The sequence below is a fragment of the Chiloscyllium plagiosum genome, unplaced genomic scaffold (assembly GCF_037043375.1).
Source record: "Chiloscyllium plagiosum isolate Xiang-an unplaced genomic scaffold, Cpla_swu_hap1 HiC_scaffold_29, whole genome shotgun sequence".
Taxonomy (NCBI): Eukaryota; Metazoa; Chordata; class Chondrichthyes; order Orectolobiformes; family Hemiscylliidae; genus Chiloscyllium; species Chiloscyllium plagiosum.
In genome coordinates this window covers 8,203,572-8,231,475 of record NW_028270167.1, presented here as the reverse complement: position 1 = coordinate 8,231,475, position 27,904 = coordinate 8,203,572, and the positions used below count along the sequence as shown (strand labels likewise).

General features: G+C 43.9%; 2 protein-coding genes across 5 annotated transcripts in view; one reads left to right on the top strand and one right to left on the bottom strand.

Moving 5' to 3' along the window:
* tmprss5 (transmembrane serine protease 5) overlaps positions 1–14,123 on the top strand; it is a 59,183-nt gene extending 45,060 nt beyond the window's left edge. For all 4 annotated transcript variants that reach the window (XM_043676559.2, XM_043676557.2, XM_043676558.2 and 1 more), the window contains 6 exons: positions 870–1,032; positions 4,246–4,424; positions 8,859–8,957; positions 9,046–9,188; positions 10,251–10,403; positions 12,648–14,123. In XM_043676559.2, the coding sequence (XP_043532494.2) occupies positions 870–1,032; positions 4,246–4,424; positions 8,859–8,957; positions 9,046–9,188; positions 10,251–10,403; positions 12,648–12,671 (761 nt within the window). In that variant the 3' untranslated portion in view covers positions 12,672–14,123. The remainder of the gene's footprint in view (positions 1–869; positions 1,033–4,245; positions 4,425–8,858; positions 8,958–9,045; positions 9,189–10,250; positions 10,404–12,647) is intronic.
* Positions 14,124–14,623: 500 nt separating this feature from the next.
* Positions 14,624–27,904, bottom strand: part of ankk1 (ankyrin repeat and kinase domain containing 1) — a 28,589-nt gene continuing 15,308 nt past the window's right edge. The window contains exons 6-8 of the mRNA XM_043676555.2: positions 22,761–22,876; positions 21,957–22,032; positions 14,624–17,440 (exon numbers count right to left, since the gene is read on the bottom strand). Coding sequence (XP_043532490.2) covers positions 16,143–17,440; positions 21,957–22,032; positions 22,761–22,876 — 1,490 coding nt within the window. The 3' untranslated portion in view covers positions 14,624–16,142. The remainder of the gene's footprint in view (positions 17,441–21,956; positions 22,033–22,760; positions 22,877–27,904) is intronic.

Below are 27,904 nucleotides of genomic sequence, written 5' to 3'. Positions count from 1 at the left end.
TCCAGCATCTGATCATTCTTCACAGTGGGGCCATCACATTTAGGGAAACCTTCAAGCAACGCAAAGGAAACCCCCCCCCCCACACACACACAGGGAGAATGTGCAAACTCCACACAGACAGTTGCCTGAGGCTGGAATTGAACTGAGGTCCCTGGTGCTGTGAGGCAGCAGTGCTAACCACTGAGCCATCATGCCACCCATTTTTTGCTCCCTTCACCCAGCCCCTTCTCCACCGCTTCAACTGAACACCCGCCCACACCATTTGCCTCTGGGCCATTAGAAACACGCTCCTTTGCACACGCACAATCTCTAACTGCAACAATCTGTCGTAGTCAAAATAGTCGGCTCTCATTGCAAGTACCAACAGTCTGCTATTGAGCCAATTGGCATTCAGGAACTCTAACTGTGATATATTTGCTTAGGCAGTAGCGCTCCTAACTTCTGATTTCTGTATTCAAGTCCCACTTCAGGACTTCGGCACAAAGGTCAAAGCTGACAGCCCCAGCTGAGGGTGTGATGCCTATTCAGAGATGCTGTCTTTTGAATGAGGAGTTAAGCTGTGGCTTTGTCTCCCTATTGAGGGGATGGAAAAAAAAAATCCATTGTGGTATTTTGAAGAAGAGTGTGGGTGTCCCAACCAATATTTATCCTTCAATGAATATCACAAGAATAGGTTATCAGGTCATGGTTGTGTTGTGGGATCTTGCTGTTCGTGAATTGGCAGCTGCATTTCCAACAATATAGCAGGGACTATGTTTCATAAGTACTTCATTGATTCTAAAGTGTTTTGAGGTGTCAAGCAGTTGTAAACATTTCTACCTAAATCCGACTTCTATCATCTTTCATTTGCTCTGTCTCTCAACATGAAGCCTGTGGAGAGAAGCATGACTTTTCCATGATCATCGGGGGACAGGAAGCTGAAAAGGGGAACTGGCCCTGGCAGGTCACACTGTACAATAACTACCAACACATGTGTGGAGGCTCCATCATTGACGGATACTGGATCATAACTGCAGCACACTGTTTACACAGGTACATCATCCATCGGCACAGAAGATAAAAGTCAAGCAATATTGTGCGGATCATTTATGTCTCAGTCCATATTCTGGTGGAGGGAGTTGATGGTTAAGGGTTTCGCCTTGCTATTCCCGGGCATAATGGAAATGCCTGTGTAATATCGATAAACTTCAACATCCCCCACCCACTCCCCTGTGGATCACAACACGAGATTGCATAACTATAATGATTGCCTTCACACACATCATTTATTTTGTATAATTATTGACAATACAGCTTGTTTTCACCCAGATGTGTTGTTCTCTTGGCTGCAGTTCTTATAGGGTTATTATGAACGAACTCTGTAGATTGTTAAATGTCTTGCACTGATCAAATAGACTCTGCTGAGTAATTAGACGGTTTGCTCTGAACAGTTTAGAGTGTCCTTACTCTGAGGACATTCTAAACCCTTCCTCACCTCTAGTTCAATGTCTGAGTAGACATTACGAACAGATATGTGTTTCAATGGACAAAATACGTCTTTTTCAAGTTTAAATGCAAGAGATCTGAGTATTGAGAAATGGAACCACTCTGTCATTTCATAGGAATATCAATGCATGGTTTTTTTTCATCTAAGATACAATCCAAAAGATGAGGAATCCTTCATTTCTCTTCCTCAGTGGTGTATCCTCATGCCAATACCATAGGATCAATCTGTATTTTGGATGTAGATTTGCTCGCTGAGCTTTCAAATATTTTCTTTTTTTATTGCATATTTATTCGGAGCCAGAATGACTCCTTTGATGCAAAATATGTATGTTCTTTTTCAACCCTTTGGGAAGATGTGTCTTCTCTCGCCATTTAAGCATCCATACCCAATTAAATAATGTAGCAGCAAGCTTTTGTGAGTTTAAAAATATTTACTCTCACACAATTAGCAACCTTGCACATCTTAATTCTCAAACATGCTCACAAAGGTCAGATATAAATTCCAGTTAATTCAGATTCTGGCTTCTTTCGTAGATTTGATTCTTTAAAGTTGAGGAAAAGACCTTATAAAGTGCAGGTTTCCTGCAGTTGGGGATGGTTCTCAGGGATTCTCATGGAAAGCTTTTTCAGCCACTTGAAGATCCTGCAGCTTATTTCCCAGTCCGCTTCACAGACTGGTTGAACTGATAGTTCGGATGATTGTGCTAGCTCTCATCCACAAACTGTTCTGAATTAATCTGTTAGACACACGGAGAAAATATGATTGCCTCACCATGTGGCTTTTCACAACTTCATGGTCTTTTCCAAATGAGGTGTGGTGTTTATGCTGATCCAAACCCTGTGTTGCAGGGTTGATATTTCTGAAATGCACCCTCTTCTCTGCAGATGGAGGAGGCCATCATGATACAGTGGGAGACACTGACCAATACTGGCTGCAGTAAACCATGACACATACTGTAATTTCTCCACTATATAAAACTCCCCTCAATTTTAAAGAATGAAATCCAAGACAAAAAAGAGACTGTATTAACTATACTCTTCATCTGAGTTTTTGAGTGTTTTTGAGAATTAGCATATGTTAATCCATCTGTCATAAATTGAATTTTGATCTTTTGTCCAGTATGAAACTGAGCAACATATCCTTAAACAAAGAGATGTGTGATTTGCCCAGATAGTGATAAGTTAACATTACCTGTGTGATGTTGTCTGATTAGGGTATTTGCCAAAAACTTGATACTTGCCTGTGGCTCAAATAGGACAAAGTGAGGACTGCAGATGCTGGAGATCAGAGCTGAAAATGTGTTGCTGGAAAAGAGCAGCAGGTCAGGCAGCATCCTGCTCCTTGGATGCTGCCTGACCTGCTGCGCTTTTCCAGCAACACATTCTCAGCTCCGTGGCTCAAATACCAAAGGTCCCATGATTTGTAGCAGCCATTTTAATAGCTTGTCTGTATCCAACTTTTGATGGTATTATCTAAAAGTTATGGCTTTCCTCTCCTGGGTGTGACACTACAGATGTTACAGTTCACACCCAATGTCTAGAAACTCGAACCCATTTCATATAGATCCTAGCAGAGATTCCTTCTTACCATGCTGGGCTGCTGGTAGATGCAGATTGCACTGTCAAAGCTCTGAGTTAATAGCTGAAAATTAAAAACTGAAATTGATAGGTTATCAATAGGTAAGGTCACAGAGTCAAAGTGGAGAAGTGGAGTTAAGAAGCAGATCAGCCATGATTGAAATGAATGGTGGCACATGTTTAAAAGGCAGAATGGCCTCCGTGCGTGGCTGCATTCCTTTCATCTGAATGCTGGAGAATTCCCGATTATCATCGCTCCAGGAATGGTTGCTGTGTCTTCAGCTGCTTGGTGCTAAACTCTGGAATCCCTTCCCTAAATCTCTCTGCCTCTCCACTTGCCATTTTTTCAGATGGTCTGTAAAATCTGTCTCACTGGCCCCGAGTGTGAATATCACCTTCTCTGGCTTACTGTCAAATAGTGGCTGATGATTGTTCCGGTGCAGCACATTGAGCTGTTTTACCGCCTGCTGCAGAAGTTGTTGTAAACTAATAAAATTCAAGCAGGTTCAACGCAGGAAGGGTGTTCCTGATCACTGGGAAATGCAGGATAGGCCATTCAGGACTAAAGTGAGAAGGAATTTCTTCACTCAGAAAGTGATGAGCATGAGGAATTTTCTGCCACTGCAAGTTGTTGAGGCCAAAACATTGAATGTTTTCAAGAAGGAGATGGATACTGAGTCACAGAGTCATATAGCATGGAAACAAACCCTTTAATCTAATCAGTCCATGCCGAACATAATCCCAAACTCAACCAGTCCCACCTGCCTGCTCTTGGCCCATATCCCTCCAAGCCTTTCCTGTTCATGTACTTATTTAAATGTTCTTTAAACGTTCAAATTGTACCCAACCACATCCACCACTTCCTCATAAAGTTCTTTCCACACATGAACCACGCTCTGTAAAACATTTGCCCCTCATGTCTCTTTTAAATCTCTCTGCTCTCACTTAAAAATATGCCCCCTGGTCTTGAAATGCCCCACTCTAGGGAAAAGACATTTACCACAGGGCTACAAAGATCAAAGGGTATGGGGAGAAATCGGGAACAGAGGACCGATTTGGGTGATCATATTGAATGATGAAGCAGGCTGGAAGGGCTGAATGGCCTACTCCTGCTCCTATTTTCTGTGTTTCCATGTTCCTTCGAGAGGTGCAGGGCAGCTCACACATCCCTTTCTGTTTCAGGTCACCCCATCCCTACAGCTGGTTGGTGTATGCTGGAATTCTGGATAGACAGACCATCCTGTTCAGCAGTGTCACCAGCTACTCAGTTGAGAAAATCATCTACCATGATGACTATGATGATGACACGCATGACTCCGACATTGCCCTCATGAAGCTAAAAAAGCCAGTGGAATTTTCAGGTATGAATGTTTGTTTAATTTGGACATGCAGATGGTTCCTTCTTCTGCTAGAATCTGTACAATGTATTCCCAGAAAATGTCGGCAGAGGCAAATTAGTTTCCCTTTGCCTTTGACCCAGTTCTCTGGCCTCTACCTTCCCCAGAAGTTTTGGTGGGTTGTGGGACTTTTCATCGCAACCAGCTTTCCTGCACTCCTCCTTCATAGCTGAGCCAAGGCACCAGTTACACTGTACTCAACTGTAGTGAGATCAGTTGCTCAACCATGGCAGGCATCACAGAGGAGTCTGGTCCCATTGTCTCTAGTCAGAGATTTTCCAGCAGCGACTGGCTTGCAATAAACTGGGTGGACGGACGGAATTTAATACACTCCAAAGAGGCACGTTTGGGGGGGGCATTTAGTCAGGGGATCATCGCACCATCTTGCCGCTCTGCCCTGATTAAGTCTAGCAAAGGGGTGTTCATTCGTAGATGGCCTTCCTGTCCTGCAGCCGTCTGAGGCCATGAGTATCGTCCTTTAGTTTACCCTGCGACAAAGCAGGAACCTTGTTATGACGGAAGCCCAAAAATGCAAACTCTGTGAACGTTGTTTCCAACTTTTTGTTTGGTGGGTGGGTTTCACCCTCAGGTGCTCAGTATGAATGGGTAGGTTTGTGTCAATCTATAACAAGCAGTGGTGAGTCTCTAATGAGGCAGATTTGAAGATCACAGTCAGCACTTTGTGCAGCACAGACTCTACAGACTTTGCAGTACTACAAAAAGCAGTAAGGACCTGGCGTGCGCGATAGCTGGCTTGGGAGGGTAGGGGGGAGACCAGCCAAGTTTGAACTGGGTTGAGATGTCCCCCGGTGCAATTACCACTCAAGAGAAACACACATGAAACAGGAAAAAAAAACTGAACAACAACCAAAGTTGATAAAAATGCAAATACAGCAGCTACATTGCTGAATGTCCCCACAGAATAGCAAGATTTTAAATCTCTCTCACACAGCAGATGTGTTCATAAAAGGCAGGAGCATCAGAATGTTTACGATCAAACTCCCTCACGTGAGTCACAGACTCGAATTTAAATACTTTAAGCAAAAGAAATGGTGACTTATTGACAAGCCCCTCTTGCTTTGGTTTGAGTACAGGAGTAGTGACCCCTTGCTTCAATTGCTTAGCAGCTTTGTCAGTCTGCAGCTGCAGTATGCAGTGTTGGTCTCCTTATCTCAAGAAAAATGATATTGTCATAGAGAGAGTGCCATGAAGGGTAAACCAGACTGGTTCTCAGGATAGTAGGACTGTCTGACAAAGAGAGATTGAATAAACTGGATCTGTATTCTCCAGAGTTGCAAAGAATAAGAAATGATCTCGTTGAAATTTATAAAATACTTAGAGATAAAAAGGGTAGATGCGGGTAAGAAGTTTCCTCTTATTGGGGAATTTCAAACTGGGGCGGGGGAGCACAATTTAAAAGTAAGACGGTTGGCACTTCATTCTGAGAAGAGAAGAATGTTTTGTTGTTCCGAGGGTTGTGAAACCTTGGAATCCTCTACCCCATAGGCCTGAGGAAAGTCAGTCAATATAATACAATACAGCACGGGAACAACCATTTGGCCCACCAAGCTTACACCTATTCCTAGTCCTTACTTAAACCCGCTCTCTATTACCCTTATGCAGTTTCTATCTCTCTGTTCACCTCCCATTCATGTGTCTATCAAATTACTCCTTGAATGTTGCTAATGTCCCTGCTTTCACCATCTTCACTGGCAGTATGTTCAGATTCAGAAAACTTTTCCCTACACTTCTCCCATAAACATTCCCCCTCTCTCCTTGGCCTGGTGCCCTCTTGTAGTTGACCTTTCCACTCTGGGGTAAAGCTTCTGACTAACCATCCCTATCTGTGACTCTCATAATTTTGTAGACCTCTGCCATGTCACCCCTTAGCCTCCGTCTTTCCAATGAAAACATTCCAAGATTATCCAACCTCTCCTCATAACTAAAACTCTCCAGACCAGGCAATACCCTGGTAAACCTTCCCTGCACCCTCTCCAAAGCACACAATATTCCAAATGTGGCCCTATGAACAGGAGGCAAACAGAGAGATAGAAACTCCATAAGGGCAATAGAGAGCGGTTTTAAATAAGACCTGGCAATAGGTGTAGGCTTGGTGGGCCAAAGGGTTTGTTCCTGTGCTGTATTGTGTTGTACAGCTGTAACATAACTTGCCAACTTTTATATTTGATGCCCTGGCAGAAGAAGGCAAGCTATGCTGTGTGCCATCTTGACCATTTTATCCACCTGTGTTTCAGGGATCTATGGACCCTTACGCAAGTCCAATGTCTTTGAGTATGCTTAAATTAGAGAGTGAAAGATTTCTGATTACCAATGAAGTACACAGTTATCGGAATAGGGTGGGTAACAGGCATTGAAGTGTTTGATCAACCATGATTGTACTGAATGGCTGGGTGGGCTCGATGGGCTGAATGGCCTATCATGCTCTTCTAGATTAGAGTGGTGCTGGAAAAGTACAGCAGTTCAGGCAGCATCCAAGGAGCAGGAAAATCGATGTTTCGGGCAAAAGCCCTTCATCAGGAATAGAGGCAGAGTGCCTGCAGGGTGGAGAGATAAATGAGAGGAGTGTGGGGGTGGGGAGAAAGTAGCATAGAGTACAATAGGTGAATGGGGGTGGGGATGGAGGTGATAGGTCAGGGAGGAGGGTGGGGGAAGGTAGCAAAGAGTACAATGGGTGAATGGGGGTGTGGATGATGGTGATAGGTCAGAGAGGAATGTGGAGTGGATAGGTGGAAAGGAAGATAGGCAGGTAGGACAAGTCATGGGGACAGTGCTGAGCTGGAAGTTTGGAACTAGGGTGAGGTGGGGGAAGGGGAAATGAGGAAACTGGTGAAGTCCACATTGATGCCCTGGGGTTGAAGTGTTCCAAGGCGGAAGATGAGGTGTTCTTCCTCCAGGTATCAGGTGGTGAGGGAGCGGCGGTGAAGGAGGCCCAGGACCTCTATGTCCTCAGCCGAGTGGGAGGGGGAGTTGAAATGTTGGGCCACAGAGCAGTGTGGTTGATTGGTGCAGGTGTCCCAGAGATGTTCCCTAAAACGCTCTGCTAGGAGGCGTCCAGTCTCCCGAATGTAGAGGAGACCGCATCAGGAGCAACGGATACAATAATTATATTGGTGGATATGCAGGTAAAGCTTTGATGGATGTGGAAAGCTCCTTTGGGGCCTTGGAGGTGAGGGAGGAGGTGTGGGCGCAGGTTTTGCAATTCCTGCGGTGGCAGGGGAAAGTGCCAGGACGGGAGGGTGGGTTGTTGGGGGGTGTGGATCTGACCAGGTAGTCACGGAGGGAATGGTCTTTGCGGAAGGTGGAAAGGGGTGGGGAGAGAAATATATCCATGGTGGTGGGGCCTGTTTGGAGATGGCAGAAATGTTGTTTGATGATTTGGTTTATGCGAAGGTTGGTAGGGTGGAACATAAGCACCAGGGGCATTCTGTCCTTGTTACGGTTGGAGGGGAGGGGTGGGGTCTGAGGGTGGAGGTGCAGGATGTGGACGAGATGCGTTGGAGGGCATCTTTAACCACATGGGAAGGGAAATTGTGGTCTCTAAAGAAGGAGGCCATCTGGTGTGTTCTGTGGTGGAACTGGTCCTCCTGGGAGCAGATACAGCGGAGGCGGAGTAATTGGGAATGCGGGATGGCATTTTTGCAGGTGGTAGCTGTGGGAGTCGGTGGGTTTGTAAAAAATGTCGGTGTCAAGTTGGTCATCATTAATGGAGATGGAGAGGTCCAGGAATGGGAGGGAGGTGTCAGAGATGTTCCAGGTAAATCTAAGGTCAGGGTGGAATGTGTTGGTGAAGTTGATAAATTGCTCAACCTCCTCGCGGGAGCACAAGGTTGCGCCAATGCAGTCACCAGTATAGCGGAGGAAGAGGTGGGGAGTGGTGCCAGTGTAACTACAGAAGATGGACTGGTCTACGTAGCCAACAAAGAGACAGGCATAGCTGGGGCCCATACGTGTGCCCATGGCTACCCCTTTGGTCTGGAGGAAGTGGGAGGATTCGAAGGAGAAATTGTGACGGGTGAGGACCAGTTCAGCCAAACGAATGAGAGTGTCGGTGGAAGGGTACTGGTGGGGACGTCAGGAGAGGAAGAAATGGAGGGCTTGGAGGCCTTGGTCATGGCGGTTGGAGGGATTGGATATCCATGGTGAAGATGGGGGCCGGGGAAATGGAAGTCTTGGAGGAGGTGGAGGGCATGGGTGGTGTCTCGAACGTATGTGGGGAGTTCCTGGACTAGGGGGGATAGGACAGTGTCATGCTCTTCTGTTCCTACACATTTCCATCAGCAACATCATCCTGCCTTTTTCTCTCACGTAGGCTGGGGTCCATTTCTTTCTTTATTTCAGATTCCCAGTCTTGATCGCCACATTGCTCCTCTTTTACAGATACAGTCAGAGCAGTCTGCCTGACAGGATACAATCAACAGATCACACCGGGCAAACAGTGTTGGATAACTGGCTGGGGTCATGCAAAACTAGATGCCTGTAAGTGTGAGAGGCACCATACACAGATTGTTTACAACGTAGGGGAATCTTTGGACACGGCTCACTCATTCCTGATTGTGTCTTCCAGATCAGACAGAAAATATTTTAAAGGAAGCTTCTGTCCCAATCATTAGCACCGAGATGTGTAACAGCAGTTGCATGTACAATGGTGCCATAACTTCCAGAATGTTCTGCGCAGGTTATAAGGAGGGCAAAGTTGATGCATGCCAGGTAAGTTGAGTTCATTGACCATGGACTGGAAATTATTTCAATACCATCGAGTTATGTCAGATGCTGGAAATATGGAATAAGAGAATGCTGATGACGTTGAGCAGGTCTGGCAGCATCCATGCGGTCAATTAACCTTTTACAGTCCAATATGGCTCCTCCTCAGAACTTCAGTTTTCAGTTGCAAATGTTGAGCAGTACAACTTTTTGAAATGAATCAACAAAGACATTTTAAGGTTAAGCCTGGAATATGAGCGCCAAAATTAGCAATCAACTCGGTTTAAAAACAGAAAGTGCTGGAGAAACTCGACAGGTCTGACAACCTGTACGTAGAGAAGAAAGTTGACGTTTTAACTCCGATATCTTCAGAAGTGATGAAGTCAAAATGTTAACTCTGTGCCTGTCTCCACATACACCACCTGATCCGCTGGGTCTCTCCAGCACTTGCGTTTTTATTTGAAAATTACTTGGCTTCTCATTCTCATCAGGTGAGTCTCTTAATCTAAGTTATTTGCTCTGACATTAGTGGTTGGAATGTTTGTCTCTGTGTGGGTTAGAGGATTTTGAGTTCTTCTGAGCACTAGATTCCATCTAGAGTGGCTATAGTCCTTATTGGATCATGAAACATATGTAGCCCAGGTAGACTACCAAGAAACATACTATACCTAACACAGAAGTAGTTCCTCCTACACTGCCCTGTTTTGTGACCTTAACTCAAATGCTGGTCCCCCCTACCATTGCAGTTTGTTCTTCCATTTCTCACATCTCAGTGAGACTGACAATTTGCATTCATTTGGGGGTGGTTTCTGCAGCCACCTACAAGCCCTTCACGTTCCCCTCTAAGCCATGCACACACCATCCTGAATTTGAATCATCTCACCATTCCTTCAGTGTAACTCTTCCCCCTTAACAGTATTGTAGATGTACCTGCTCCACCACCCACTTAGCAAAGGCATATAGGGACAGGCAATAAGTACTGGCTTAGCCACCGACACATGCATCCCATGAACAAATAAATTAAACAAAAGGGATTTACTGAGCACTGACTGTGAATATATGTTACAGGGAGACAGTGGTGGCCCTTTGGTGTGCGAGAACGTCCAAGCTTGGCAGTTGACCGGAGTAGTGAGTTGGGGCATTGGCTGTGCTGAAGCCAATCACCCAGGAGTTTACACAAAAGTGTCTGAGTTCCTGGATTGGATATACAGCACTATTGAGGTAAGCAATCCACTTTGAGAGAATTCAAGGGCAATGTTATTGCTCTTGTCCTTCATTAATAATAGTCACTAGGAGAAAGTGAGGACTGCAGATGCTGGAGATCAGAGTCAAGAGTGTGGTGCCAGAAAAGCACAGCAGGTCAGGCAGCATCTGAGGAGCAGGAGAATCAATGTTTCGGGTTTCAGGTTCCTGAAACATCGATTCTCCTGCTCCTCGGATGCTGCCTGACCTGCTGTGCTTTTCTAGCAACACACTCTCAACATTATTAATAGTCACGCCCAGTACATCTCTATCCTCTCAATCCATCTATCTTTCAAAATGGCTGGGATTGAACAAGCTTTCTAATTTATTATCCATCACTTAAAACCTACATTTTCAAAAGAAGTATAAAGTGGCCCTGACTGTTTCGCATCTGCATTAATGTCAATTGCAAAATTGTCAGGAATCAAGTCTAAGCTTTGTGTGTACTTTGGGAAAAATCTTATGGTTATTTGCTAGTTTGTTCCGGTATAAAAATGCAAAGACATGTAAAGGTGGAAAACTGCTCATTAATGAAAAGTAAAATATTCACATGCTGCAAAATTAAATAAAAACAGGAAGTGCTGGACAGGTCTGGCAAATTCTGTGGAGTGGAGAACAGAGAGAGCATTTCAGGTTCAGTGTGAGGTTTGAAGAAGCATCACACCAAACTCAAAATGTTAACTCTGTTTCTCCCTCTACCGACATTGCCAAAATGTGGTATTTCTCCAGCACTTTCTGTTTTTATTTAACATCCCATTAATACCAATTTCTGCACACACACACACGCACACACATATTCCCTAGCATATGGTAGCACAACTATTATGCAGCTGGTCTGGTAATCCAGAGGAACCAATGATCTGGAAATGGGAGTTAATGATCCCACCATGACGAATGATTCTGGAATAAATCCATCAGAATTGGTGACTGTCAAGTTGCCAAGATTGCCATAAAAAAACCATATGTAATATGGCTATCCTAACCCTAACCCTAACCTTAACCCTAACCTAACACTTATCCTAAACCTAACCCTAACTCTAACCTTAACCTAACAAGTATTCCATCTCTGACCCTAACCTTATCTAATTCTCTAATGTCCTTTCTCAGCCTGTTCAATTAGTGAAGTTTTTTAAAAGAACAGTAAATGGTGGATGCTCTCAGCAGGTTCAGCAGCTTCTGTGAGAGACAGAGTTAAAATTTCACATCTGTGATCTTCCATCAGAAAAATATTAGAAAAATGGGAAAAATATTAGAAACAAAATAGGATTTGAGCTTGGAGTGGACTGGACAAGGACATAAAGGATTGAATGATAGAAAAGTTAGTCCTCCAGAATCAAAGAGAATGGAGATGGGGCAAGAAAAGAGACAAACATTCTGAGGTTTGCTGCTCACTGCAGTTATTAATAACCTGGAGCCTCTATGTGAGCGCAGCCTCTGAAGGGACCTCACAAGCTCCTCAGTTATGTTCAAGAAGTCAGCTCTGCATTTCTGTAATAAGTGACGAAGTGTCAGAATTAAACTAAAGTCCAGACTGGAAAATTCAGTGTTTTTTTTTAGCTTCACAAAGGTGACTCACAGTCAAGAGCTTTGCTGAGTTAAACTGACCGTCTCACATAAGGGGACAACCATGTTCACAGGGACACACCCATTATAAATGGTGGGGACATAACCTGATTTAAATAGACTTGCACATATGTGCACCCAAACCGTGGCTTTCTACAAGCTATTGGACTATGATTGGCTTCACAACTAAGCTGAGACATCCACTTCTATACATTCTCTATTAGAAAGCCTGGGATAGTGAACATAGGCGTATTGCCTCTCTCCTAACCCACGAGTAGTGAAGCCAGTTTTAACAACCACCATGACCTTCCAGTCAGTCAAAATGAATCTAGACAATTATCTGTTTTTGAAAGCAAAGGTTTTGCTAATGACTGTCGCAAGCCCAGTAAACCAACCAAACAGTTTACTCCTAATACAATCTGATAAAGACTATTAACCCTGAATAATTGACCAGCTTTAACCATAATTGATTAAATAGACCAGCAAAACAATCAATAGCTACACAGGTAGGGGAGGTGGATGTGGATGTGGATGAGGTGCTGACCAGTCATGAATCCGTTGATTAGTGGAGTTGGCTCAGGGCTGAGTGGCCTCCTTCTGTTCCTGCATCGCTTACGGAGGAAAAAACACCTTGATTGTGTATTCTGTTCTCCCTTTTAGCGCTTGGATACCTCCGCCTTTTAGAAAGGATTCTCAGGTCTTCTAAACACCATGAGGGAGGGAATGCATTGAAGAAGACAAGCCAGTGACTCCGAGAAAGCTGAAGGGCTCACACAGATGCTGTTCCCTGACTTTAGATCTGGAGAAACCGCATGGATTATTTTCTCACTATGAGAAGAAGAAGAAACAAAATCTGACCTTAACCTCACTGAGTGAGATAAATTGTGTATGTGTTTTGTTTTTAAACTGTGTCCAGTAATCTGGTTTTCCCATAATGGGAAATTAGAGTTCACAACCTCCAAGACCAACTCCATTCTAAACAAAAACTGTTCTTCACACAGTTAAAACCCATTAAATTAACAAGGTTTGATACGTGTTACCTGCATGAGTCTGAGCACTTTGACATTCACCTCATCAAAAATCAAAAATTAAAAGACACTTTTTGCAAACTTCACAAATTTACTGTCTGGGGGTCTTTCTCTGTTTGCAGTACAAATCTTTGAGAATGCTATGGACAAGCCGTGTGTGGCATGGCCATCCTTAACAGCTACATGGTAATGTGAAACCATACCAGTTGGTATTGTGGCCAAATACTTTGGCTTTAAGAACCTCTGAATTTTTTTGTGAGCATTTTACTTTGTTCACATGTATCAGAGCAGAGTTTTTGCTGCAGAAGTCTGGTGCCAAAGCACTGTGTTTTTAACCCCACTGTGGCTGGAAAAGGTGGAACATGTTAAACGTGTATCCATTGGAGTTTAGAAGAATGAGGTCTTATCTTATTGGAACATATGAGATCTTGAGGGAACTGAATAAAGTCGATGTCCAGAATATGTTTCCTTTTGTGAGGAAGACTGAAATTCAAAAACATAATTTAAGATTAAGAGGTGTTCCTTTGAAGCCAGACATGAGGAGAATTATTTTTCTCTAAAGGGGACATCTGGTAGTCATCTGATAGAACAAGAGAGATATAGGCCTCTTATGCATCCCTGAGTTTCAGACCTCCACTATTAATGACCATGCCATCAGATGCAGAGGTTAATGCTCCCTACTTCCAAGCTTATTTCTCTCTATCTCTTGTTCCTCCTTTGAAATGCTCATTTTTTTTTGTTCATATTTTTGATCACCAGACCTAATAACTCTTTACAAGAGCTCTCTGCTTTGGAAGGCAATGGAAATGGGGTCAGTGAATGCTTTTAAGACAGAAGTGTGTCAATTCTTGATAGAAAGGTGAGATGGGGATATGGAATTCAAAACACAATTAGCTGTGATCTTATTGAATGTCAAGGCAGGCTCAAGGAGATCGATGGCCTACTACTGCTGCCTTTTCATATGTTCATTGCTCAATGTCAATTTATTTCTGATTGTGTTCCTGTAACATTTTTATATATTAAGGGTTTTCTAATGGTTAAATACACATGTATATTTAGAGTGGTGATGAACTGGAACTCGCTGTTTATGAGGGGGTTATAATAAAGATGATCATTGGTTTCCAAGGGAAGATGGATGTGTACCACAGAGACATAAACATGCAGTGCCACAGGAGAATCTGACTGACTGGGGAGCTCTTCAAAGAACTCAACAAATGGCAATCTTCCGTTTTGCAATGACTCTGTAATTCCATTAAAATGTAAATTGTTACAGGCATAATGAAAACATTCAAAGAGATAAACATTAAAAAATACAAAATTTAGTCATGAATTCCAGAAAAGGTGTTCAGAATATATTAATATTTAAGGATAGTAACCAAAAATTTTAAAATGTAATTTTTGCCAAAAAACCTGTTGGAGGTGTGCCAGTCACTAAATCAATAGGCCTCCTGTCCAATCAATGCATGAACTTCCCAGGAAATGGCACAAATTCATTAAATCCCACTTCCCAAGCATTGCCTTCTCTCTAATCTTTGTTCCTCCCTCAAAATGCTTCATTAAACTGTTTTGCTCAAATTTTCAATTACCTGCCCTAAACTTCCTTATTGGAATTCCACCTTGGAAGGCTGTGGAATCAGGGGCATTGACTCATTCTAAAACAGAGGGGAATAGATTCTTGGTGGTAAAAGTTATAGGGAGTAAATGGGAATGGGTGATTTGAAGTCCAAGCCGCATTTATTTTCCTGATTGAACTTTGTTTTGTATACTGCTTGCCTTTGGAATACAAATAAATTGTTTTTCTGATTAAGCTGTTCTTTTATTCATTCTCACGAGCCTTCTGTGCATCGATTTATCTTTTAATGTTCTCTGGCACTGATGCAGATACACCAATCCCACACTCCCAACTCCAAGTGACTAGCACTACTGCCTCACAGTGCCAGGGAGCCAGGTTCAATTCCAGCCTCTGGATACTGTTTGTGTAGAGTTTGAACATCATCCTCGTGAATGCATGGGTTTCCCCACGTGCTCCAGTTTCCCCCACAATCCAAAGATGTCCAGGTTAGGTGGATCTGCCATGGGAAAAGTGGAGATAGGGTAGGGGGTGGGTCTGGGCGGGATGCTCTTTGGAGGTTTGGTATGGACTCAATGGTCTGCTTCCACACAGCAGGGATTCTATGATTCTATGAACTCACAGACTGTTGCAAAGGTAGAGTGGGAGAATTAGTACTGCTGAATTAAGGGAGAGAGATAAAGAGAGAAGGGGAGGGAAAACATGGAAACAGAGGAAAAGGGGAATGGAAAGAAAGATTTTCAAAGAATAAGAGGCAATTTGATTAAAACATATCAGATCCTGATGACACTTGACAGGATGAATGGGTAAACGATGGTTCCTCATGTGGGAGAATCTCAAACCAGAGGTCACTGTTTAAAAACAAAATGTTGACCAATTAAGACAGGGATGAGGTTAAATGTATTCTTGCAGAATTTTCATCCTCTAAAGGTGTTGAGAGAAATGTCTTTGAATATTATTAAGACAAAGACCTGTAGTTTCTTGGTAAACAAAGGGGTTAAATGTTAATGAGACAGGACAGAATGACAGATTTGAAGTTATTACCAAATCAGCCATGATCCTTTTGAATGATAGAGCAAGACGAAGGTGCCAAGTGACCTACTGCTGCTCCTGGCTCATATGTCCACTCAATCCATTCACAAAGCTTCTCAAAAAGATTCACAGTTTGTCTCTGTTGGCTTAATATTCTGAATGATGGAATCATCCATTTTATGTGAGATCGAGTCAGCAAATTGTAAGCATGAAGGAAAGAAACAAGGTTGATGGGGATAATGCAGGACTGTCAGAGTTGAGTAAGATGATCAGGTTGGCAGAGGAGATTTGAAGGCTTAGTTCCCATTTCCACTGATGTTCTAAGCAGTTTGGACCGACAGTGTCAGATAGGAGCCCTGTGAGTCGATGCATGCTTAACACTGACTTGACAAAGGGGATTTTGCTATAATAGTCCAGCCTGAATTGAAGCAATTTAAACTAAATATGGAAGAATTGTTTTCTTACATACTACATTTTTCTTTGCTGCCTCTCGGTCATTGCATTTATTATGTTAGACTCTGGGGTTCAGTCAGTGGTGTAGTCATTTGATGGCTCCTCCCCTGTAAGTACATTGACTACACTTTGTTTCTGGTGTTTCAAAGCTAGCTGGAGTGGTGTGTTCTGATATATGTCCTCGGCTTTCAGATTGGCACCTTCCCTGATCAGCCTCTTCACCATAGCAGCATTCCCATTCAGCACAGCCAAGTGCAGTGGGGTCCACCTGAACCTATTGGCAACATTCACATTGGCTTTATGGTCAAGTAGCTTCACTAGACAGCAGAGTCTGCCCTTGTGTGCAGCAAGATGGAGGGGAGTCCACCCTGACACATCCGTGGCATCAGGATTGGCGCCACTGACTAGGAGCTCTGAGACAACGTCATTGTGGTTGTAGTATGTCGCCAAGTGCAAAGCCGTCCACTCTCTGTCACCACCAACATCAACATCTGAGAAATTCTCAATTAGCAAGTGGATGGTTGTGATCTGTCCCCTCATAGAGGCAAGGTGCAGGGCTGTCCAATTCTGTAAGGACCTTTGGTTGATATTCACTCCATGTTTCAGGAGATATCTACAGATCCCCGTGTAGCCGTTCAGAGCTGACAAGTGCAAAGGGCTGAAGTGAGAATGGTCCAGGCAGTTAACGTCAGCTCCACTGTTCACCAATAGCCTGACAACTCTGAAGAAACCCCTTTCAGCAGCCAAATGGATCGGTGTCCTGAAGCCAACCTGTATTTTGTTTAAATTAGCTCCTTGTCCAATCAGAAGCTTGGCGATGCTGTAATTGCCGTGATAGGCTGCAATGTGTAGAGGGGTGTGGTTGTCCCTGTCCTGTAGATCAACACTGGCCTGGCGTGTGAAGAGAATTCGGACAATATTTTCATGGGCATTCTGCGATGCCATGTGGAGTGGAGACCACCCATCATGCTCCCTGATGTTGACGTCAGCGTCTTTGTCCAACAGCAGCCGAGCAATTCGGTCATCCCCATTCTGAGATGCAAAATGCAGAGGTCCCCAGTTGTCCTCATCTGTGAGGTTCACATCAGCTCCCTCTTCAATAAGTAATTTGGAGATATCCTCAAACCCATGTTGTACGGCTATAATCAGAGGTGTCAACCCTCTGGAGGTTTGAGCATTGACAGAACCTCCATACTTCAGTATGAGCCTGACAAGTTCCACATCCCCGGTGAAAAGAGTCATGTGCAACAAAGTGTAGTCCTCCACAAAGTTCATAGCAACGTGTTCTTTCTTTAATATTTTCTTCACGTTGTTAAAGTTTTGTTCTAGTAGGTGCTGCAGGAGTTCCCTTCTGTCAATGGAGAGATCATCTACAATCAGAAACATATTTAAGAATGTAGATGAATGTTACATCATACTTGTGAGCTCCAGGCATCACTATATGGACCTTACTGTATTTTAATCCAATCTATATTTTTCAGCTGACCCAAGCATTGACTAATTATCAAGAGAAAAAGTTGGAAGATTGAGTGGCAGGAACCAGTTTTACTGTAACTATCTCTGGGATTGGTTCCAAGGTTTTTAATGTGGGTTTGTCTGTCCACATAAACTCAGGTCAGACCACAAGGTGTTTGTTCAAACAGCATTAATTTGTATGATATACATGATAATTTGGCTTATCCTAAGCTGCTTTAGCTCCAACCCTCACAGACAAGCAGGAGACTGGAAGAACGCAGCAAGCCAGGTAGCATCAAGAGGCTGGAAAAACACAGCAAGTCAGGCAGCATCAAGAGGCTAGAAAAACACAACAAGCCAGGCAGCATCAGGAGGTGGAGAAGTCAACGCTTCAGGCGTAACCCTTCTTCAAGACTAGGGGTGGGTGATGGGGGAACTGCAAAACAAGAGGGTGACAGGGACAGGGTGGTGAAGTGGGGATAAGTGAAGACAGTCAAGATCAGGTGGTGCTGGAAAAGCACAGCAGATTAGGCAGCATCCGAGGAGCAGGAAAATTCATCAAAAGCTCATCATCAGAAATGAGGCTGGGAGCCTCAGGGATGGAGAGATAAATGGGAGGGGGCTGGGGCTGGGGGTGAAGGTAGATGAGAGTACAATACGTGGACAGAGGTGGGGGTAAAGATGATAGGTCAGAGTGGAGGGTGGAGCAGATAGGTGAGAAAGAAGATTGACAAGTAGGACAGGTCATGAGGACGGTGCTGAGCTGGAAGGTTGGAACTGGGGTAAGGTTGGGGGTGGGAAAATGAGGAAACTGGTGAAGTCCACATTGATGCCATGTGATTGGAGGGTCCTGAGGCGGAAGATGAGGCGTCCTTCCTCCAGGCATCGGGTGGTGAGGGAGTGGCGATGGAGGAGGCCAGGGACCTGCATGTCCTCAGCAGAGTGGGAGGGATAGTTGAAATGTTCGGCCACAGGGCAGTGGGGTTGATTGGTTCGGGTGTCCTAGAGATGTTCTCTGAGGTGAAGACAGGTAGACGGTACGACCTGGTTGGTCAATGGGAGGAATGAATCCCGTAGGTGGCTGGGAGAGTGGAAGGGATGGGGAGGGACTGGGAAGGGAGTGTGGGAAGAAGGGGGTGCGGTGGAGAGCTGTCTGAATGCAAGAGCGGGGTAAGCACATTGTTCAAGATAGGTGGACATCTGAGATACTTAGAAGTGGACTATCTCCTCGTCCGAGCAGATGTGGCGGAAGCAGAAGAATTGGGAGAATGGGATGGATCTCTTGCAGGATACTGGGTGGGAGGAAGTGTAGTCCAGGTAGTAATGTGAGTCTGTGGTTTATAGTAAACATCATGGAGACTGTCACCAGAGATGGAAATGAAGAGGTCAAGAAAAGGGAGGGAGATGTCCAAGATGGACCAAGTGAATTTGAGAGGGGCGGGGTGGAAGTTGTGGGCGAAGTTGACAAACTACTCCAGTTCAGTCTGGATGCACCAATGCAGTCATCGATGTAATTGTGGAAGAGTTGGGGCACGGTGCCTGTGTAGGTACTGAAGAGGGACTGTTCAACATAGCCAACAAAGAGGCAGATGTAGCTGGCATCCATCCTGGTACTACCCCCTGGATTTCAAGGAAATGGGAGGAGTTAAAGAAAAAGTTATTAAGGGTGAGGATTAGTTTGGCTAGGTGGCGGGGGACTGGATAGGTCTCTTAGAGAGGTAAGGGGTGAAGATCTGAAGGCCATGCTTAGTGGCAAGGGGTATGGAATTAGATGTCAGATTTTGGTACCAACCTATCTCTAATGCAAAACGTATAACCAGCCGCACTCACACAGGGAGATCAGTGAACAGATGCCAGGAGAGGTTGAATAAAGTCAGTGTGAAATATCATTGGTGCCAACTTCCATCTGACACTTGATTCAAGTGACCAATTTACTTGTGTCAGTCTGGATAGTAACGGTTTAATTTTAAATTAAAGTAGGAATTTTGAATGAATCAAAATTTCAAAGGATTTGTTCATTTAACTAGATGACAGCCTCTCAATGTGGATGTTCTCACAGTGTGGATTCATGAAGTTACCATGAAGGACTCTCCTTCTCAAGTTCTCCCCTTGCCTGAGGCATACTGACCCTTAGGTTAAACTCAACACCAGTCACCTCTCTCTCTCTCTCTCTCTCCAATGAGATGAGAGCAGCCTTATCTCCAGTAGGACTGTGTAGAATTTGCTTATATCATTGGCACCTTCATCGTAAAGTAAAATGCAAAATGAGGCCACCAGCGTGGGCCCAGTTCCCAGACTCACTGAGATTACTGTGAAGATTCTGATTGAACAAAAAGCCAGTTGACCCTCCCGCAGGTGAGAGGTATGGGTCAATAGTGACTTTGACTTCAAAACCACATCCTAGGGTCGGCTTCAGTGGTGTGCACATGGAATGGGGTGTGAGTACCTTCAGAGATAATCCCTCGCTGGCGAGGAATGTTTGCTTGCTCCAGCTGCTCACTGAGCTTCTTGTCCAAGGCATCTCACCTGTCCTGCCTGAGGTTACCATTGTCTGGCTGGAGCCTGAATGCTGTTCATAGAATCCCTACAGTGCAGAAAGAGGCCATTTGGCCCATTAAGACTGCATTGACCCTCCCAAAGAGCATCCCACACCCCCGACCCATAACCCTGCATGGAGTTTTTAAACCATGAGTAACCCCTTCTAACTTGTGCACCCCCAGACACTTTGGGGCAATTTAGTATGGCCAAACCACTTAACCTGCACATCTTATTTTGTGACTCTGGGAGGAAAGCAGACCACCCAGTGGAAACTCACTCAGACATGGGGAGAATGTGCAAACTCCACACAGTCACCCAAGAGCTGGATCTGAACCTGGGTCCCTGGCACTGTGAGGCAGCAGTGCTAACCACTGGACTACCGTGCTGCCTCTGTTCTTCAAAACTGCAATGCTGAGTTGTTAAATCTATTTTCAAGGGCTAGAATGAGCAATACGGGAGAGGAGAATTCTTCAGAGGCAAGGGAAGGAGGAAAGATCACAAGATATAAGAGCAGAATGAGGCCTTTCAGCCCATTGAGTCTGCTTCACCCTTCAATCATGATTGATATGTTTCTCAATCCCATTCTCCTGCCTTCTCCCTGTAACTGTTGATCCTCTTACTGATCCAGAAATAATCCATCTCTGTTTGAAATATACTCAGTTACTTGATGCCCACAGGCCTCTGTGGCAGTGAACTCCACAGATTCTTTTGTTGAAGAAATTCCTCCTCATCTCAGTTCTAAAGTGACATCCTTTCACTCTGAGGCTGCACCGTTGGGTTCAAGTCTCTCTTACTAGCAGAAATATCTACCTAGGCCTCTCGGAATCCTGATTCTCCCTCATCCTTCTAAACTCCATCTTGTACAGACCCAGAGTCCTCACTGCTCCTCATGTGACAAGCCCTCCATCCCTGGGATCATTTTTATAAACCTCTTCTGGATCCCCTCCAACGCCTTTTTTTAAAATGGCACCTAAAACTGCTCAAAATATTATAATAGTGGTTTTCATTGTCTCCTTATTGCCATTCCTGATTGGTCCCAGCTTTGAACAAATGATAGGCCCATCTCTAGACGCAGGGGGAAGGTTGCCATTGTTTCCCTATTGGAAACAAATCACTTTTCTCTCCTGCTGGGAAGACAGGTATTTGGGCCAGACTTGTGCTGAGACCTTTAAGTGTCTGTTCACTGACTATATAAAAGTTTTAATTGCTGGTGCATGTTGCCTAGGGTCCTTCACAACCAGATCCTACTCGCTGACGCATTGAGAAGGGGTTGAGTGAGCCAACTTAACCAATATTTGTCCTCCCCACACTTTTTTCTCCATCGCCATGTTGGAGAAAATTGCTGTTAAATGGTTTAGATGACAAGGATGAACCAATCATGGTTAACAAGCCACCTGATGAAGTGGTGCTCCGAAAGCTAGTGTGCTTCCAATTAAACTTGTTGGATTATAACCTAGTGTTGTGTGATTTTTAACATGGTTAACAAAGGCAGTCAAGGAGAGTGTCCAATGAAAACTAAGGCATGCAAAGCAGCTAAAATTAATAGTAGGCCAGAATATTAATGACTATTTTAGGAACCAGAGGTAGATGACTCAAAAGCTAATAAAGAAGGAGAAACCAGATTGTGAAACTAAAATAGTAATAAACATAAACACAAAAAGTATGAGCTTTTACAGGTATTTAAAAAGAAAGAGAGTAGCTAATGTAAGTGTGGAGATCTTGGATGGTGTAACTGATGAATTAATAATGAGAATCAAGGTCACTTTCAAATACAGCCTAAAAACCAGGAAGTCCTTACTGTAATCAATATTTTCCTCACTTGGCCTCAGATTCTTGACATCAGTACAATACATAAAGTACACTCCGCAGCACGAGCTCTACGCAAATACTCACCATTAACCCCAGACTTTGACACCAGATTCATATTCTGCAATTCAATGTTTGCAATATCAGCAATTATTTTGCTATTCTACAATAAAGGAAAAGAGAAAATCCATTGACTTACTGTTCAGAAATTCTAAATCTTATCATTGTATTTGCTTTAGTGACATGTAATAAGCTATACTCATTTTGTGAATGTTTGCTGATTAAACTACTGTGCACATCAAGGTGAGAAATCTCAACGTTAAGAAATTTCACACATTCTGAAGTTTAGAAGAATGCGAGGTGATATAATTGAAACGTAGATGTTTGAGGACTTCAGAGATTGCTCCCTCTGGCTGGAGAGTTTTGAACTAGGGGGTCATATAATCTCAGGATAAGGGGTTGACCTTTTACGACTGGGATAAGGAATCATTTCTTTCCCCTGAGAGTTGCAAATCTGTGGAATTCTCTACTTTAGGGCCTATACTTGCTCAGATGTTAAGTGTTGAATTAGCAGCACACAGACATTTAAATCAACTGGCTAGTGTCAGTCATTATATTCCCATTCGTAGGAGAAAGTAAGGACTGCAGACGCTGGAGATCAGAGTCAAAATGTGTGGTGCTGAAAAAGCATAGCCGGTCAGGCAGCATCCGAGGAGCAGGAGAGTCGACGTTTTGAGCATAAGTTCTTCTTCAGGAATGGCTTCATCAGCATATTCCCATGTGTACTCTTCTAAAGCTCTTCAGCTCACCCTACCTGTATGTCCCTCTCTTTAAAACAATCAAGCACAATGCTTTTCAAAAGATGCAATCATAAGAAAAAGGTCACCATACCTGGATGCTGCTACTTGATGGGAGAGGAGCCAGGTTTGGTATTTCTATTTGTCTGTCGACTTGAATATGTGGAGACTGTGACAGGTTGTACAGCATTTCAGTTTCCAGAACAATTTCTAGAGAGCAAAATGTATACAGGTTAGTTTCTCAAACTACGGATTTGTCAACTGGTGGTTCCCTGATATTTTTAGTGTAAGGTGGATATAAGAGTGGAGCTGCACCATATCCTTTCCCCAGGAAACTCGCATATCACTGGTTTGCATCTGTTTTCTGATAGAACATAGTAACATGTGGATTTCCTCAAACACAGAATGCAAACGTAGCTCTGCAAACCCCTCGCCTACAACTATGTACAAGAGACTAAGGAACAAAGAACAGTACAAGACAGGAATAGGCCCTTCGGCCCACCAAGCCTGTGCCAACACATGACGCCTTTCTAAGCTAAATGCCTTTTGCCTTAAGTGGTCTGTATCCCTGTATTCCCTGCCTGTTTATGTATCTGTAAAGATGCATCTTAAACATTATACTGTAACCAGAAAACAAATTTGCTGCATTTACGTCACTTCCGAATTGATGTAACTTTAATCCTGCAAGACCACTGGCTGATGTGTCTAGACTAAGAGACACAGTCTCAGAATAAGGGACAAGCCATTTTGGACCAAGCTGCATTTCTTCACTTAGAAGCTGATGAATCATTAGAATTTCTACCTTAAAGGGCTGTAAAAGTTCAGTGACTGACTGTGATCAAGACAGAAATTGGTTCATTTCTAGATATTAAAGGCATTTGAGGATTGTGCGGGAAAATGGCTTTGAGGTGTGAGTTTATTAAATGGCTGATTAGGCTCAACCGGCAGGATTACTCTACTCAGCAAATTGCACAAATCACCATTTCTGGAATCTTACTCAAAAGGTTTTGCAATTTGTTTTTCCATTCTTGAGATGTACATTGTATTTTGTTTTGATTTTCTTATAATGTCAGCAGAACTTGTTGCATTTCAACTGGAAAAGCATAATTATACCTTCATAAACATGTTGGGCACGATTAGTTAGAATTTAATCATTAATTTTCAAATTTCAGTGAGATAAATGACTTCAAGAAGATGATGCCTGTTCTGGGCTTTCTACAGGACCAATTACTGACTGATTTCTGTCTGTGTAATGCTGGGGTTTAGGTTCGGGGTTGTAGAACACTGAGTGTCATAGAAGCCCATGTGAACTGTAATGTAGCATCGGTGTAATTTGGATTGAGGAAAGCCGGACCAACATTAGGAAGAAGAAACAGTTGAAATAGGACATTCAGCCCTCTTGAGCCTGCTCCACTAATTCATTCTGATCTGGCCTAGTCTTCTACACACTCTCTTTGAGCTCACCCTATCAATTGGCTGAGAATAACTTGCATTCTGGCTGCATTTTGAATATGTTTAAATTTTAGAGAATTTTTTAATATACCTCAGTTATCGTCTTATTTGAACCATTGACCCTACATTTTCATCTGGTCTATTTCTCTTGCCCTCTCACTCTCTCAAAGCCCTCAATTGCTGTGGGAAAGGTTTGCTACATAGTTAGTACAGGGCCCAGTTTAGCTCAGTTGGCTGGGCAGTCGGTTTATTATGTAGGATACCATCAATGGTGGTAATTTAGTTCCCTCGTCAGCTTGAGCTTACCACGAAGGACCCATCTTCTCAACCTCTCCCCTCGCCTGAGATATGGTGACCCTTGGTTTAAACCACCATCCATCTCTCTTTAATGAGAGGACAGCCTATGGCAGACAATGTCAACTTTACGTTTAACTTTGTAAAGCAGCACACCACCCAAATCACAAACATAGGCCAAGATCCTTCTTCCTCTTATCATTCACATGCAGGTCAAGTGAGTAGATACAATGCTAACCAGTCAGCAGGTTAATTTGGTAAGACGTTGATGCTAGATTCTTCAACCAGCAGAAAAGAGAGAGCGATGAGATTCATTACAGCTGCCTTCTCATTGTAAAAACTCATTTCATGTGCTGCTGGATTCTGATCCGAAACAAATTAGTTGGGTAAAGGGCACCCACTTCATAAATTGTTATTGATGAATCGATTTTAGGACCTCTCAAATCTCTGCTGTTCATCTAATTTCCACTTAGTCTCACTTGCTCACCATCAAACTCTGAACGGACTTCTCAAACATAATTCTGATGTCTCTCTCTGTACTTTCTCTGCGGGTGTAACACTGTATTCTGCAAGGTTTGTGAGAAGACTTGTAGCTCAGGTGCTCGTTGTTGTGGTTCTGTTTGCCGAGCTGGGAATTTGTGTTGCAGACATTTTGTCCCCTGTCTAGGTGACATCCTCAGTGCTTGGGAGCCTCCTGTGAAGCACTTCTGTGATCTTTCCTCCGGCATTTGTAATGATTTGTACCTGCCGCTTCCGGTTGTCAGTTCCAGCTGTCCCTTGCAGTGGTCGGTATATTGGGTCCAGGTCGATGTGCTTATTGACTGAATCTGTGGATGAATGCCATGCCTCTAGGAATTCCCTGGCTGTTCTCTGTTTGGCTTGTCCTATAATAGTAGGGTTGTCCCAGTCGAACTCATGTTGCTTGTCATCTGCGTGTGTGGCTACTAAGGATAGCTGGTCGTGTCGTTTTGTATCTAGTTGGTGTTCATGGATGCGGATCGTTAGCTGTCTTCCTGTTGTCCTATGTAGTGTTTTGTGCAGTCCTTGCATGGGATTTTGTACACTACATTGGTTTTGCTCATGCTGGGTATCGGGTCCTTCGTTCTGGTGAGTTGTTGTCTGAGAGTGGCTGTTGGTTTGTGTGCTGTTATGAATCCTAGTGGTTGCAGTAGTCTGGCGGTCAGTTCGGAAATGCTCTTGATGTATGGTAGTGTGGCTAGTCCTTTGGGTTGTGGTTCCGGTGACAACAGAACGAGGACATGCCGCAATACAAAGGACTAGCCACACTACCATACATCAAAAACATTTCTGAACTGACAGCCAGACTACTGCGACCACTAGGATTCATAACAGCACACAAACCAACAGCCACTCTCAGACAACTCACCAGAACGAAGGACCCGATACCCAGCATGAGCAAAACCAATGTAGTGTACAAAATCCCATGCAAGGATTGCACAAAACACTACATAGGACAACAGGAAGACAGCTAACGATCCGCATCCATGAACACCAACTAGCCACGAAACTACAAACCAGTTATCCTTAGTAGCCACACACGCAGATGACAAGCAACATGAGTTCGACTGGGACAACACTACTATTATAGGACAAGCCAAACAGAGAACAGCCAGTGAATTCCTAGAGGCATGGCACTCATCCACAGATTCTATCAATAAGCACATCGACCTGGACCCAATATACTGACCACTGCAACGGACAGCTGGAACTGACAACCGGAAGCGGCAGATTCAAACCACTACAAATGCCGGAGGAAATATCACAGAAGCGCTTCACAGGAGGCTCCCAAGCACTGAGGATGTCACCTAGACAGGGGACGAAACGTCTGCAACACAAATTCCCAGCTCGGCAAACAGAACCACAACAACTGTATGCTGCACTCTGTTCTGTGATCCTGATGCACTTTGTATGGTATAATCTGCAAGTAAGCATGCCAAACAGCGTTTTTCACTGTTTCTCACAAGATGTGACAACAATAAATCAAACTCAAATTGTGCCAGTTGACTTATCTTGACTCTTGCTCCCACAATGCCTCAATTTTAAAATTCTCAATTTCAGATTCAATTCCACCTACAACCTCACCCCCAAAAACCCCTCCAGCTATCCAAGAATTTTGAGCTTGATCTACATCAGTCTTGTGAATTGTCCATTTCCTTCACTCCATTGTTGACGGCTGCATCTTCAGCCCTCTAAGACATCAGTTCTGGAATTCACTCACTACCTCGCCATCCCTTTCTCCTCCTTCAAGACACGCCATACCAGTTTGTCCAGGTTTATGGTCACCTATCTTAACGTCTCCTTCTTTGGTTGGCTGTTTTCCTTTTATGCCAATGTTTATTGGCATTAGACATGTGCTAGTGACTAAAGGACCCTCATGGTGCATTTCTGATCCATTTACAAGATCCATCTGTTCTGTGTTTTTTTATTTTTCTGAATGTTCTTAAGATTTCGTACTTAGGTCCTGATGAAGAATCCCAACCTGAAACATCAACGCTCCAGCTCCTCTGATGCTGCCTGACCTGCTGTGCCTTTCCAGCTTTACATTTTATCAACTTCTGTACCTAGGTACCTTGTATCTGAGATGGAATGAAGGACGGTAATGCTGAACTATTCAGACTCCTCCAGAATTCTGCTTATTGTAAAATATCACATGGTGCTTAAGGGAACCATAATGGGGCATAAACAGCCAACCCAAAGTAAGATAGGTGACCAGAAATCTATTCCCAACATCTTGTAACTAGGTACTTTTGTTCCTAAGATGGTACCGTAAACAGCGACGTTGTAAACTTTTCCCTGCACTTTTATGAGTACAAGTGAGAATAAACTTAATTTTAATTCTAATCCTAATTTGAATTCAATGCTGTACCTTGGGCTGCACCAGTAGCTACAATTGTAATGTTGCAGCAAGGATACTGTGTGCTCAGGGACACACACCCAGCTCGTGGACTGGAGCAGAGTGTATCTCCAGACTGTCTCAGCGCTCACTCACACCAAACCTGCCTGGATGCTCACACCACCCCTGCCTTGTCTTGCCGCTCTTTGACCCCTGAGCCTGAGCTACAAGGCTCATTGACTGCTGCCTTGCCTTACCATTTACTGCAGACACAAAAAGCTACAGATTATTGTCAGCAATAATCTGTGGTCAACAGAGACAGCCTTTGATCAGGGTTTCAAACACAGTAAGTCAAGGGCAGTCCATGGCAGGAGCTTTGAAATAATGTGCCAGTCGCTCGGGATGCTCAGTCAGGATGCTCCCCTCACACTGAGTGAGGGGCTTACTGTCAGGCAGCCCACCATGTACCTTTACCCCTTCTGCCTCACTGTTGGCTATTGGCCTCCTCAATCCGAGAGCAAGAGGCAGGTATTAAGGGAGATGAAAATGGGTGGCACAGCTGGTGGTGCAGGTGGGAAGGTGTCATGTGGGTATGGCTAGGGCAGCACAAACAGCATGGAGAGCTGTAGGGGACCGGC